This window comes from Ceratocystis lukuohia, assembly GCF_044167205.1.
Source record: "Ceratocystis lukuohia strain C4212 chromosome Unknown Supercontig2_pilon, whole genome shotgun sequence".
Taxonomy (NCBI): domain Eukaryota; kingdom Fungi; phylum Ascomycota; class Sordariomycetes; order Microascales; family Ceratocystidaceae; genus Ceratocystis; species Ceratocystis lukuohia.
This window is the reverse complement of record NW_027263521.1, coordinates 1,007,098-1,019,503: the sequence shown is the minus strand read 5'-3', so window position 1 is coordinate 1,019,503 and position 12,406 is coordinate 1,007,098. Positions and strand designations below refer to the sequence as shown.

The following is a 12,406-nucleotide window of genomic DNA, read 5'->3' as shown; positions in this document are numbered from 1 at the left end:
ACTTGAGCAACTCCAGACTTTGAAATGGATGGCTTTTTGGAACAAACGAAGAGCGCTTACGGTGGCAGTCGGCTTGATGTCTATCCGAGCGTAAGACAAGGTGGAGAGGTCCCCGGTCCGCTTTGACATTACACTGAGCTTGGCCATATAAGTGTGCTATGAATGCCCGTCTCGCTGTGTTATAGCACATTCATACAAAGTCTCCATCCATTTCCTCGTGTTCTTTGCTTGTGTGCGATACCTCGCCACCACTCATAACCTTTAGAGCCTTCGTCCCTCTCGCTCCATCTCAATCCAGGTCCATCTACTAAACAGACGTCGACTCCTGCTCGTCACTTCGTACCAAAGTCTTTTGCTCCTCTCTCTATCTCTACTTCGCCTTGATCCACTTGCTCTCAAGGTGCCAAACCAACATTCAACCATGCAGGCCTGGGTTACTGTCTTCATTCTCGCCTTTGCCAGCACTGCTCTTGCAGATAATCACAACGATGTGACGCCTGTCAATACCAAAATTGAATACACTAGCTGCAACCGGTTCTTCGATAATTCGTGCTGGTGCAAAAACTCCATAGGAGAACTCGTTTCTGTTAGCAGTTTCCATTGCCGTTAACCTGCAATAGCACAAGTGTCTAGAAAGGCCTGTTAGACAATGATGATGGCTGACGCTGTCAAGCTTTGGGTTGTGTCTGTGTTGAGACAAGCTTAGAAATTATTCCGTCTCCCAGTTTTCTGCCTCGATGTCCATAAGCCAATATAACTTGGCCAAATTCCTGTACTTTCATATACCTAGACTACAATAGGCTAGCTAGATTCTTTCATCAGCATTCCACTTACTAAACAAGACTTTGCGTTAAGCTTGAAATGATTTGGGCGTGATCTCTGCTAGTGTCGGCGGCGTGCCTGGGGGCCGATCAACGAGATGCTACTATCATAGCTTCACTCCTCAAATTCAATGGCCACGTGTGACGCAGAACCTGCAATATCGTAAAGGAGGTGACAGAGGTTGAAATCTTCCGTGTCAAGACGCTCTCTCTTCGCTTTAGGAGACTGAATGTATATGGCTAGTTTAAGAACAGCAGCATGACACGATGAAAGGCTTTATGAGGGGGAACCTATGCGTAGAAATTACCGAGACTAATACAGCTGGACACGCCAGCACGTGGCTTGTATGTAGATATTAGTAGTGTAGAAGGTCCACTTCTATTCGTGAGAATATTTGCTGTTATCAGCATCCAAGATGAGGGAAGTGTGAGCAGGGCCCTTAACCCCTATATCCTAACTTCGGAGAAACATGTTTATCATGGTGGGTGCCATGCGTACAACGAGGGCCTATAGCTAAAGCCATGCACTTTGCCATCGGTTAACAATGAGCAGCATTCGGGAAAGCGTGTTGACTACGGATGTAAGAATATGAGTACTGACCATAGGGGGGGGGGGGGGACTTAGATACCATGCAAACATGCAGTCTTTTCTCGAAGAAACTGGAAACATGGCTAATTTTGGGCTGTATTTCGGCTGTAGCCATCGATATCATACAAACCGCAATTCTCTACCTCTGGCTTATTGATGTAGTGTAGTTGTATCAATCAAGATTTGCGATAAACGGCTGGTCTGAATCAACTAGCAACTTATAATCCGCCACGAAAAAGAGGAACACTGAAGGCCAGGGCAAAGGATGATTTATAGAACAACATGGGATGGTTCTATAATGTATGACTTGGTGGAAGCTGGTCTACTCGGCAGGGGCACGCAGGGACGGCGGGTCCGTGGTCCGTAGGTCCATCACCGCCCTACATTCCAAACTGGAGGATCTACCTAGAGCTTTGAACCATACATAACAGGTCCCCCAGGAGAACAGACATCGGTCAGAGACCCAAGGTACAAGCTCATGATCTCTCAAGGAAGGAGTGAAGACCCAAGGGCTCTGACCTACACCAAAAAGACAATGGCAGCCACGATAGTCCCTATCAGTGGGGGCGGACACCAGGATGCGATGGTGGTGGAACTTGCGGGGCAGGGGCTACACATCGCAAACGTGTACAAAGCAAACCCAGGAGACCCAGAAAGGGGGATAGCGTTAAAGAAGACACAGGAAACGCTCAGGGGCAAGAAAATGATACTCTGTGGAGACCTGAATATGCACTCACAGCTGTGGGACAGCAAGAAGGATGACTCAAGCGACTGCAACCAGATCCATGATTGGATGGAACAGGAAGCAGTGGCTTTGCTCAACGAGCCAGACGACAACACCTGCTTCTCGAAGAAGACGTCTCCCTCGGTAATTGTGGGAGGCAGTCTGCCACAAGGATCTCCAGTCTCCCCCATACTGTACATGCTGTACATGGCGGAACTCTTCAAGAAGCTACCCAGCCTGGGATACGCAAATGATGGTCTGATATATGTTTCGTCGACATCAGTCCAGACCAACATTACCACGCTGTACCTGTCTTCAAAACGACAAGCAAAAAGTGCCTCTACAGATTCGCAGCGTTCCCGAACATGACAATCATTTGCCAGGACATGCTGCGGACAGGAGGAATACGGGCATCAACATGCAATGCAGACCGCCCTCTGTACTGGACGACGATTGACGGGAGCATCGATGAGGCAAAGGCCCTGTTACCACACCCGATCAGGGACTCGACGAAACTCCGGCCAGAACAGGAAGGTCCAGCCGAGTCGCTGGCAGAGAAACTGAGCAAAGAAGAGGCAGCCAAGGCGCACCTGGACCTGCTCAGCAAAGAGTCACAAGAGGCGATGTGGGCCTACTCAGACGGCTCACGTAACGGCGATGGAGACACTGGAGCAGGCTGGGCTGTTCACTTCCGAGGCAAAATACTCGCACAGGGCAATGGCTCATGCGGCAGATACAGAGAAGTGGCGGATGCGGAAGCGATTGCTCGGCTCCCAGGACACTGCGAAGTCCCGGGCAATGAAGCAGTCGACCAGCTGGCCAAAGCGGGTTGCAAGAGCGAAGACCTTCTGGTCCCAAAGGCCACAATGTCACTGACGGCAGCAAGAAGGTGGAGGAACGAAGCCTTTAAAGCAGACTTCCGAAACTGGATGAAAGAAAACTGCCCAAAGATCAAGCACCTCGGTGGAGCGCTGAACTGGCCGAGACCATATGACATCGGCTGGATGAAGGGGCTACACAGAGGCACAGTCGCCCGGATCCTGGCAGCGCGCTCCGGACACGGCGACTTCAAAGAGTATCACGTGCGGCTCAGCCACAGGAATGCAGAAATACGTTGCCCGACCAAGCCAAGACCTTTACCCACTCATGGGAGTGTCTAGGCAATGAGAAGAACCTGTCCATGAGATTTGTACGAAAGCTCCTCACAGGAGACAAGAGCTGCAGATATCTGGCAGGGAAACTAGACCCTAAGTGGAGGGTATTCCGCATTGGGATGTAAGAGGGGGTGCGGAGGTACAGATTTGTTTTCTTTGCTACTTTTCCTTTGTATTAGTTCTGCGTTCTGTTCATGGCTTTGTTTCTGTGTTGGATGTTTGGTGTTTGGTGTTTGGTGTTTGGTTGTTTTCGCTCTTTCCTTCCTTTTCGTTCTTTCCTTCCTTTTCGTTCTTTCCTTCCTTTTCGTTCTTTCCTTCCTTTTCGTTCTTTCCTTCCTTTTCGTTCTTTCCTTCCGTTTCCTTCTTTCCTTCCTTTTCGTTCTTTCCTTCCGTTTCCTTCTTTCCTTCCTTTTCGTTCTTTCCTTCCGTTTCCTTCTTTCCTTCCTTTTCGTTCTTTCCTTCCGTTTCCTTCTTTCCTTCCTTTTTCTTCTTTTTTTTTTTTTTTTTTTTTTTTTCTTCCTATTGTACTTCAACCAATGGTAGAGCGGAATCGAGCAACAAGGTAACTTGGGAGCAATTGTGCTTCGCTCGGCAAAACCCTATAGTGAACCTTGCATAGGGTTAATTCCGTCCGGCCGGTAACCAGTCCGGCGTCGTTTGATCTCTGTGATTCCCGTAGACGTTAAATATATTCAAGTTCAAGTACCTAGAGCTTCCTCTTAAAACATTCTATGCTGTTCTCTGGGAGATGGGCTGAAGGCTGAAGGGTATCACACCCTAGACTTTGCCAAACTTGAGCAATATTTAGACTTTGATAACCGATTTGCACGGCGGGAATCAGGAGTAGCTCCATGCGAAAGCGAGATACTGAAGACCCCTTTTCACCTAGCGTTCGTCTTCCTTTCCTCCCTATCTAGCAGCAAAATGGTGATGCCATAGCCAAGAGCAACATTGCTTGATCCACGTGCCCTGCACTTCCTAAAAACGAAACCCTTGAGGCTTACTATATGCAAATGTCTGCTAGAGTGCGGCCGAAACGCGGACGAGACCACAAGCGCCTGAGCAAAGCACGTAGTAGTGTAGAAGGCCGGTCTTGATGGCTGAGAACTCTGTATTCCCACTATCCTGGTAGCATACACTAGCAAACGTGGTCTGTACCACCAGTGTGGCCTAAAAGGCGGACGAAACGTTGATCTATGACAGCTGATAGTTTTCTCTTGAAATCGTTATGCGAGCTAATGCGAACGGACAGACTCCAGTGACGACAGAGCTTCTTAAGCACCCAAGAATCTGTCACCATGGGGTCGCCAAAAATGCGCAACGCTGGAAGCCCTGACCATGTAATAGCATGAGCCAGTCGTAACAGGTTGGTGGTTGAGGTTTATTTGCTAGCCTATCAACACGGGCTCAGACTTATGTAATTTGACACAGTCAATTGCGCAGGCCCTTGTCAGTCACCACATAGAATGCATGATACAGCAGCGGAAGCAGGAGCTCTCCATGTGAAACAAGGATAGTCGGTCAGTCATGTAACTCTTATATCCTAGCTGCCATTTGGACTCCGAGCTAGCTGATGTAGTCAAGACTCTCTTCTCACTATCGCTCTATCCGAGAGAGAAGCGTTAGAGCACTCTAGATCTTATCCGACTTCAGAAACTCCAGACTTTGAAATGAAGAAGTTTTTGAAACAAACGAAGAGCGCTTACGGTGACGGTGACAGTCGGCTTGATTTCTATCCGAGCGTAAGACAGGGTAGAGATGTCCACGATGCGCTTTGACATTACACCGAGCTTGGCCGTTGTAAGTGTGCTATTGAATGCCCGTCTCGCTGTGTTATATAGCACGTCGATATATTCCTCATCGCCATCACCGAGACTGCTAGTTGAATAGCGGGCGGAATAAACTCCGCTGACAAACCATTTAGATGTATGGATACGGATGGAAGCATACATAGAGACATAGATACGAATATGGAGGTAGATGAACTTATATACATATATATACACAGGCTCCATCCATTTCCCTACGTTCGTTTCTTGTGTACCATGCCTCGCCACCACTCATAACCTTTAAAGCCTTCTTCCCTCTCGCTCCATCTCAATCCAGACCCATCTACTAAGCAGACGTCGATTCCTGCTCTTCACTTCGTACCAAAGTCTTTTGTTCCTCTCTCTATCTCTACTTCGCCTTGATCCGCTTGCTCTTAAGGTGCCAAACCAACATTCAACCATGCAGGCCTGGGTTACTGTCTTCATTCTCGCCTTTGCCAGCACTGCTCTTGCAGGTAATCACAACGATGTGACGCCTGTCAATACCAAAATTGAATACACTAACTGCGCCCGGGGCGTCGATGGCTCCTGCTGGTGCACAGACTCCAAAGGAGAACGCGTTTCTGTTAGCAGTTCCCATTGCAAATAACCTGCAATAGCACAAGTGCCTAGAAAGACCTGTTAGACAATGATGATGAAGCTTGTCTCAACACAGAAACAACCCAAAGCTTGACAGAGTCAGCAGCAATTATTCCGTCTCCCAGTTCTCTGCCTCCATGTCCATAAGCCACTACGCTATAAAACTATAACTTGGCCAAATTTCTATACTTTCATATATCTAGACTACAATAGACTAGCTAGATTCTTTTATCAGCATTCCACTTACTAAACAAGACTTTGCGTTAAGCTTGAAACGATTTGGGCGTGATCTCTGCTAGTGTCGGCGGCGTGCCTGGGGGCCGATCAACGAGATGCTACTATCATTGCTTCACTCCTCGAATTCAATGGCCACGTGTGACGTAGAACCTGCAATATCGTAAAGGAGGTGACAGAGGTTGAAATCTTCCGTGTCAAGACGCTCTCTCTTCGCCTTAGGAGACTGAATGTATATGGCTAGTTTAAGAACAACAGCATGACACAATGAAAAGCTTCACGAGGGGGGAACCTATGCGCACAAAATCGTAGAAATTACCAAGACTAATACAGCTGGACACGTCAGCACATGGCTTGTATGTAGATATTAGTAGTGTAGAAGGTCCACTTCTATTCGTGAGAACATTAGATACACCCACCCCGAAGACTCATGGAATCTGGCCTGGTGCAACAAGAAAGCTTTGAGAATAACAAGACCTAGATTTGAGTCAGCTAGTTCTCTTAGCCAACTTACATGTTTCTAGCACATCGACCTTCACGTCACACATCAGGGCAAGCAGAGAGAGCCCTCCGTCTTCCTATGAGAAATGCACCGACCCCTAGCGACCCTCAATGCGAAGAAGCAAGCACTAGAGTGTGAACGCTAGTCATCCGTCATACCAGATGAATTAGCCGTCATTATGGGACTTGGAAGGCTCACTCGAATACTTGACTACTTGCCGTCGGGGTTTCATGGGACAAAGTATCTCCAAAGCAAAAGTCACCAGCTATGACACCACAGAGCCAAGCCACCGGCAAACAGTCAGGCGTGAGGTCCGTAATGTCCATTCCGCCACGAAATGCAAAATCATTCAATACCGGTTATGATACCGAAAGCAAGTCCTTAAGCCCCCCTAAGACTAGGGGGGACGGCGCATCGAAGAAATGGGGCGGCGCATGTAGCTGTCGCCCCCTGTCAGTTGCTACCCCATCAAAGCGTTTGTGCTACCTGACACAAGACAAGGCCGCTAGCACCGTGCTCAAAGACTGCAAAAGCAAGCGCACACTGTATAGCCGTATCGCGTTTTGATTGGCTGATTATGCCCTTGAACTTTTTCTACATACAACTAGAATCCATATTTCTCAGCCTTCCCACCACGCCTCACGTCGCTGAATAGCATAGCTGCTTCCGCCTTGAGCACCCAATTAAATTTCAATCTTACACACAACACAAAACACGCCAGACCCATCTGCGCGCAGGACCGCCCGCCATGGAAACTCCATCGTCAACACCCAATCTTTCCAGCCTCGTTGCTGCAAACTCCAAAACCTGCCGCACATTCTACGACCGCTCCGAAGGGAAGCGCCAAAGGCTGAATGCCGTGCCGCCCAAGTCGAAAGCCCCCGTCGACGAAGAGAAAGACAACGATAAAGCCATTGCTACCGCCATCAGATTCCGCGACGAGTATGCCGCTGTACAGACTCTACCGCCAGCGCTTGCCGCAAAACAACCGGCCCCTGCAGGAAAGCGCAAGATCGGCTCTGCCTCTGCGGCTCGTGCTGCAGCTGGTGCCGCAGCTACCATGGGCACCAAACCCCTAAAGCTGCTAGAGGGGCCCTCAGCCTCTGCATCGTCAGCTCTCATTCTCCAAGACAAATCAACACCGGGTGCTACTCCACAAAACCACAACACTACCAGCCTGAGCAGAGCAGCAGCCCTTCAGGCCCCCAAGCCCGACTGGCATGCGCCATGGAAACTGATGCGCGTTATCTCAGGCCACCTGGGATGGGTGCGCAGCCTAGCTGTAGAGCCAGACAACAAATGGTTTGCCAGCGGCGCCGGCGATCGGACAATCAAGGTGTGGGATCTAGCGACGGGCGGGCTGCGTGTGACGCTGACGGGCCACATATCTACAGTACGCGGGCTGGCCGTATCGCCACGCCACCCGTACTTGTTCTCATGCGGTGAGGATAAAATGGTCAAGTGCTGGGATTTGGAGACCAACAAGGTCATCCGCCACTATCATGGCCACCTAAGCGGTGTATACGCGCTGTCACTGCACCCAACTCTCGATGTTCTTGTGACGGGCGGCCGCGACGGAGTTGCCCGTGTGTGGGACATGCGCACACGTGCCAACATCCACGTGCTGGGCGGCCACTCAGGCACCGTCACAGATCTCAAGTGCCAAGACTCGGATCCGCAAGTGATTACATCATCTCTAGATTCTACAGTGCGGTTATGGGATTTGGCAGCTGGCAAGACCATGAGCGTGTTAACCCACCACAAGAAGGGCGTCAGAGCACTGGCATTGCATCCACAGGAGTTTACGTTTGCCACAGGCAGTGCAGGGAGCATCAAGCAGTGGAAATGTCCCGAGGGCGCGTTTATGCAGAACTTTGAAGGTCACAATGCAATCATCAACACGTTGGCTGTAAACGAAGAGAACGTCATGTTCTCCGGAGGTCAGTTGGCACTTTTCTTTTTTTCCTTTTCCCCTTTGTCCCCCCCCCCCCCCAATACCAGTTTCTTTGTATGTATATCTAACAAGCCTCCCCCCTCTAGCTGATAACGGCTCAATGAGCTTCTGGGACTGGAAGACGGGTTACCGCTACCAAAGCCTCGATACTACAGCCCAGCCTGGCTCTTTGGATGCTGAGGCTGGCATTATGGCCTCTACATTTGACCGATCCGGCATGCGTCTGATCACTGGCGAAGCCGACAAGACCAGTAAGTGGCTCCTTCAGCTACAATTGAAATGTTTCTGTACTAATATTCTATGTGTCTGTAGTCAAGGTCTGGAAACAAGACAGCGAGGCCACGCCAGAGACACATCCTGTCATGTGGACACCGTCACTGGAGAGAAGACGGTTCTAAAAGGAGGCAGCAAAGCAAACCAGGCTCTTTTTTTTTTCTCTCACCTTCTGTGTTCTGTGGGTTAATCTGGGTGTTAAACCAAGGCGTTTATGGAGATATCTGGGCATTTTTATTTATTTTCTACAAAGTCTAATTGAACGATATGCGATCATCAAAATTACATATCAGAGTTCCATCGTGAAAAAAAAAGCATACGAAGCAAGACATAGCAGAAGTTTTTGAATCAAAGCATGATGCCGTTGTTGCATCTACCAAAACTGCAGTCTACACTGTGATACCAATCTCCTTGATCTCGGGATCATCGTGGAACGCCATGGTAATCTCATCGTCAGGCACCGCCAGGCGCACCTTACTCGGCCTCTCGACCTTATGGGCTTCCAATACGATGATGCCCGCTGCAACTAGTCCCAACGCAGCGTCTTGAAACGCCATCAACGCCGTGGGAGCCAAAGCCCCAGTGCCCTGTGGTGTCAGACTTACAGCACCGGGACCCAGAAGACTTGCCACCAAATCTTCCGAATTCCGCCCAGATGAGCTACGCAACATAGAGCCCAGCTCAGAGAGCACATCGCCCATTGAAACCTCGCCAATTCCTGCACGGCGGAGCTGGATCAGCAAGGCTGATAGAAGCAATTTTGGTGCTAATGGCAGGGCACGGAGAGCCTGCTGTACAGGGTTCGAGGTGGCTTCATTGATGGCTTGGCGAATAGTCTGGATGGTGACACGACCATTAGACGGCGCAAAGCCAGGCTTCGTACGTGACGGTGTTGCTGGCACAGCATTGTTGAGACTAGACTCGGCAATTTCAACAGCACGCCGGCAGATGTCTAGAGCACGACGGGCATCTCCGGAAACAGCGGCTACCTTTCGACTAGCAAACTGGATAGCATCCGGCTCTACAATATTACCTTGGACGCCTTCAAGACGAGATTGGATAATCTTCATGAGCTGTTCGTGGTTGTAGCCGGGAAAGGGGATACGCGTTAAACCTAGAAGGGTTAGCAGCACTCAGAAGGAGGGGTATAGCCGGGTGATTATGTACGTACCTAGACGACTGCTGATCTTGTTGCTTAGTGTTCTCTCTGGGAGATCCATAGTATTGGCAACAGCAAGGACAATTAAACGAGAATGCCGCAAGGCCGGCCAGTTGAAAAAGTTGTACATGACGCCCTGGTTTTTGGTCACTAGTTGATCCAGCTCGTCCATCAATACTACGCAAGGCACTCTGCGGGGGTTTGGCGCACTGAACTCTCGTTCTAGTAGATCCAAGGCTTGTGCCGGGGACACGCGCTCCCCCTTCAAGGCTTCCCACAGCACAGCATACGACTGATGAGGGTCTGTGATCTTTAGGCCATTGATCTCCACAAAGATGAAGTCATCAAGCTCGTCGTTCAGCACGCTGTCCTCTAGTCTAGCAATAACTTCCCGCACGGTGGCCGTCTTTCCAGTCCCGGGTGTGCCGCTAATATAAATACAGTTGCTTGTTCCGTTTGAAATAGCCTTTTCCAGGTGGAAATACACCTCGGCAAACTCGTTTTCACGACAAGGCAATGTCAGAGGAACAGCGGCAACGTGAAGCTGCGTACGAGCCTGTTGGAATGGAGAGGCTTGAATCGTGTCCATGGGAATGATGCGAGTGGCCAAGGGAGTAAACTCCAGGGCCTTCTTCGCGCCTCTAATGACTGTTAGTTTCGGCTAGCTTTTGCCATTGCACTTAGAGCTGCTATTACATACCGCCTTTGTCGAGACCCTGAGGGTGTAGCATTAACATTAATCCTCCGAGTGCGGGGCGTCATTGGTACCTTTTTCTGAGGTGCTGTCTCATCTCCCGGCACAAACGTTGCGTCAAGGTCTTGCTTCGGCTTCCGGCTCAGCTTGGTGCCTTCGGTAACATACTGTAGCAGTGATTTAAGATCACGAAAACCCCGATACATATTCTCCCAAACAAACACATTAGTGTACGTAGTTGTGCGCATGTTGCACCCACGACGGCAGATGAATGTCTTGCCATAGTGCGGCGAGCTCCGAGAAATCTTCCCCGTAGGAAAGGACTTGCGGTAGCTGGCCTCGGACATGACGTTGGCCTTGCCACAGATGGACCCAAGAGGGTTGATATCTGATGCAGAGGTAATATATAGCTCATTCTGAGGGAGAGATGCATGATATGTTAGCAGTACATCAGGTACACTGGAGAGGTCAAGAGATAGGTAGAAGACGTACAGGGTAGTAGTCCTGTATCTTCCGCTCGTTATTGCGGATTTCCTTTCCCCCCGTAAACCATACGAAGATTGCCGCCTTTTCGCCGTTATCGTCGAGCGTGAAGTCACTAATGATCGCAACCCATGTATCACTCAGGCCATCAGCCCGAAGAAGCACGATATCGCCCAGCCGACACTCAAACTGCCCCAGCCTAGCCCCAGTGATCTGGTTTGCTGGCCGTGCTCTTCCATAGGTTCGGCCATCCTTGTCTTGGCTGTCGTAGACCCAATCCCAATCTAGATCCTCATCTTCGTCTGATGTGTTCGCTGGTCCTTTTTCGGAGTCGATAACAACTCCGTTTACACTGGCATAGTTTCGGCTGTCCTCTGAGGAAACTGACTCTGCAACGGTTGGCTCGGCTGAGGCAGTCTGGCGACTTTGACTTCGACTAGGTCTGACCATGACTTGAGGGGGGGTAAATAGATTCAATGGTATTATACGATGTGAAAATTGGCAAGACGTGGAAGTGCGTAGACAAGCTTATGCTCATAAGTAAATAAACAGCCCGTCAGAAGCAAAACAAGCTCCCATATTTGTGCATCGAATTGGCTCAGCCTTGCAACCATCCCTATTTAGATTTGTCCAATCAAGTGTCGTCATTGCTCCTAATTTTGTCAGCCCCGTCGCGTCTTACACGTCTTCAATTTATCCCTATTAGGCAAGAAGTGCAGTACAGACTCGATATCACGTGATGCCGAGACAAATGTACATGTCTCCGTCATGATGCCTATGCTAGAGGCTATGGGCCTCTATTTGTATTCAGAAATACCTCAAGTCATATAGAAAATGGGTGCAACGCATTCAAAGGCAGCCACAGAAGATCATGAAACTCGTCATCCCAAGAGCTTTGAAATCCATGTCACATACCAAGACTCTTTCTGTGACAGAGCCTGCCTCTTTCAAGTTGACTAACAAGCCTACGTGGCTTTGGCCAACACAACACCATAACCTCCCAAAGCCTTTGTCATCGCTGAGCCCCATAGAACGCCTTTACCACAGTTGCTCAAGGCAGAAGATCTTTTACACCACAACATCAATTCAAAATTCCACAAGTTACATCGCACAACCAACAGGATACCAATAGCCTGAATCGTGCCAGCTCGGATCGTGCAATCAAACTATCAAAATCCAACCACATTAAACCTACAGAATACTCCTCTAGTTTCTCCACGGACATCCATTTCCCCCATTGACCAACCACACTGTCCCTCATGTTTCCTTTCTTCGTCCCAAGCGGGTGCCCATCCCAGGTCACGTAACCCCCCCCCCCCCGACAATACAGGCCATATAGTAATGCCCTCACGCCCGAAACTCTGCATCCATTAAGCGGGTGGCTGAGTGCCTTTCCGCGCATCAAGTTTGC

The 12,406-nt window shown here is 49.6% G+C and overlaps 3 protein-coding genes across 3 annotated transcripts; 2 read left to right on the top strand and 1 right to left on the bottom strand.

Annotated features, from left to right (window-relative positions):
* Positions 1–1,945: 1,945 nt before the first annotated feature.
* On the top strand, positions 1,946–3,294 carry HOO65_020268 (putative double-stranded RNA/RNA-DNA hybrid binding protein; the record flags this gene model as incomplete). Its single annotated transcript, XM_071006790.1, has 2 exons — positions 1,946–2,439; positions 2,481–3,294. The coding sequence occupies 2 exons, from the start codon at positions 1,946–1,948 to the stop codon at positions 3,292–3,294; spliced, it is 1,308 nt and encodes a 435-aa protein (XP_070860906.1).
* A 3,886-nt stretch (positions 3,295–7,180) lies between these two features.
* Positions 7,181–8,784, top strand: HOO65_020267 (Pre-mRNA-splicing factor prp46; the record flags this gene model as incomplete). Its single annotated transcript, XM_071006701.1, has 3 exons — positions 7,181–8,372; positions 8,473–8,637; positions 8,699–8,784. 3 exons carry the CDS (start codon positions 7,181–7,183, stop codon positions 8,782–8,784), a joined length of 1,443 nt encoding a protein of 480 aa, XP_070860905.1.
* A 264-nt stretch (positions 8,785–9,048) lies between these two features.
* On the bottom strand, positions 9,049–11,445 carry HOO65_020266 (Origin recognition complex subunit 1; the record flags this gene model as incomplete). Its single annotated transcript, XM_071006496.1, has 4 exons — positions 9,049–9,773; positions 9,831–10,459; positions 10,519–10,928; positions 11,005–11,445. 4 exons carry the CDS (start codon positions 11,443–11,445, stop codon positions 9,049–9,051), a joined length of 2,205 nt encoding a protein of 734 aa, XP_070860904.1.
* Between the last annotated feature and the right edge of the window lie 961 nt (positions 11,446–12,406).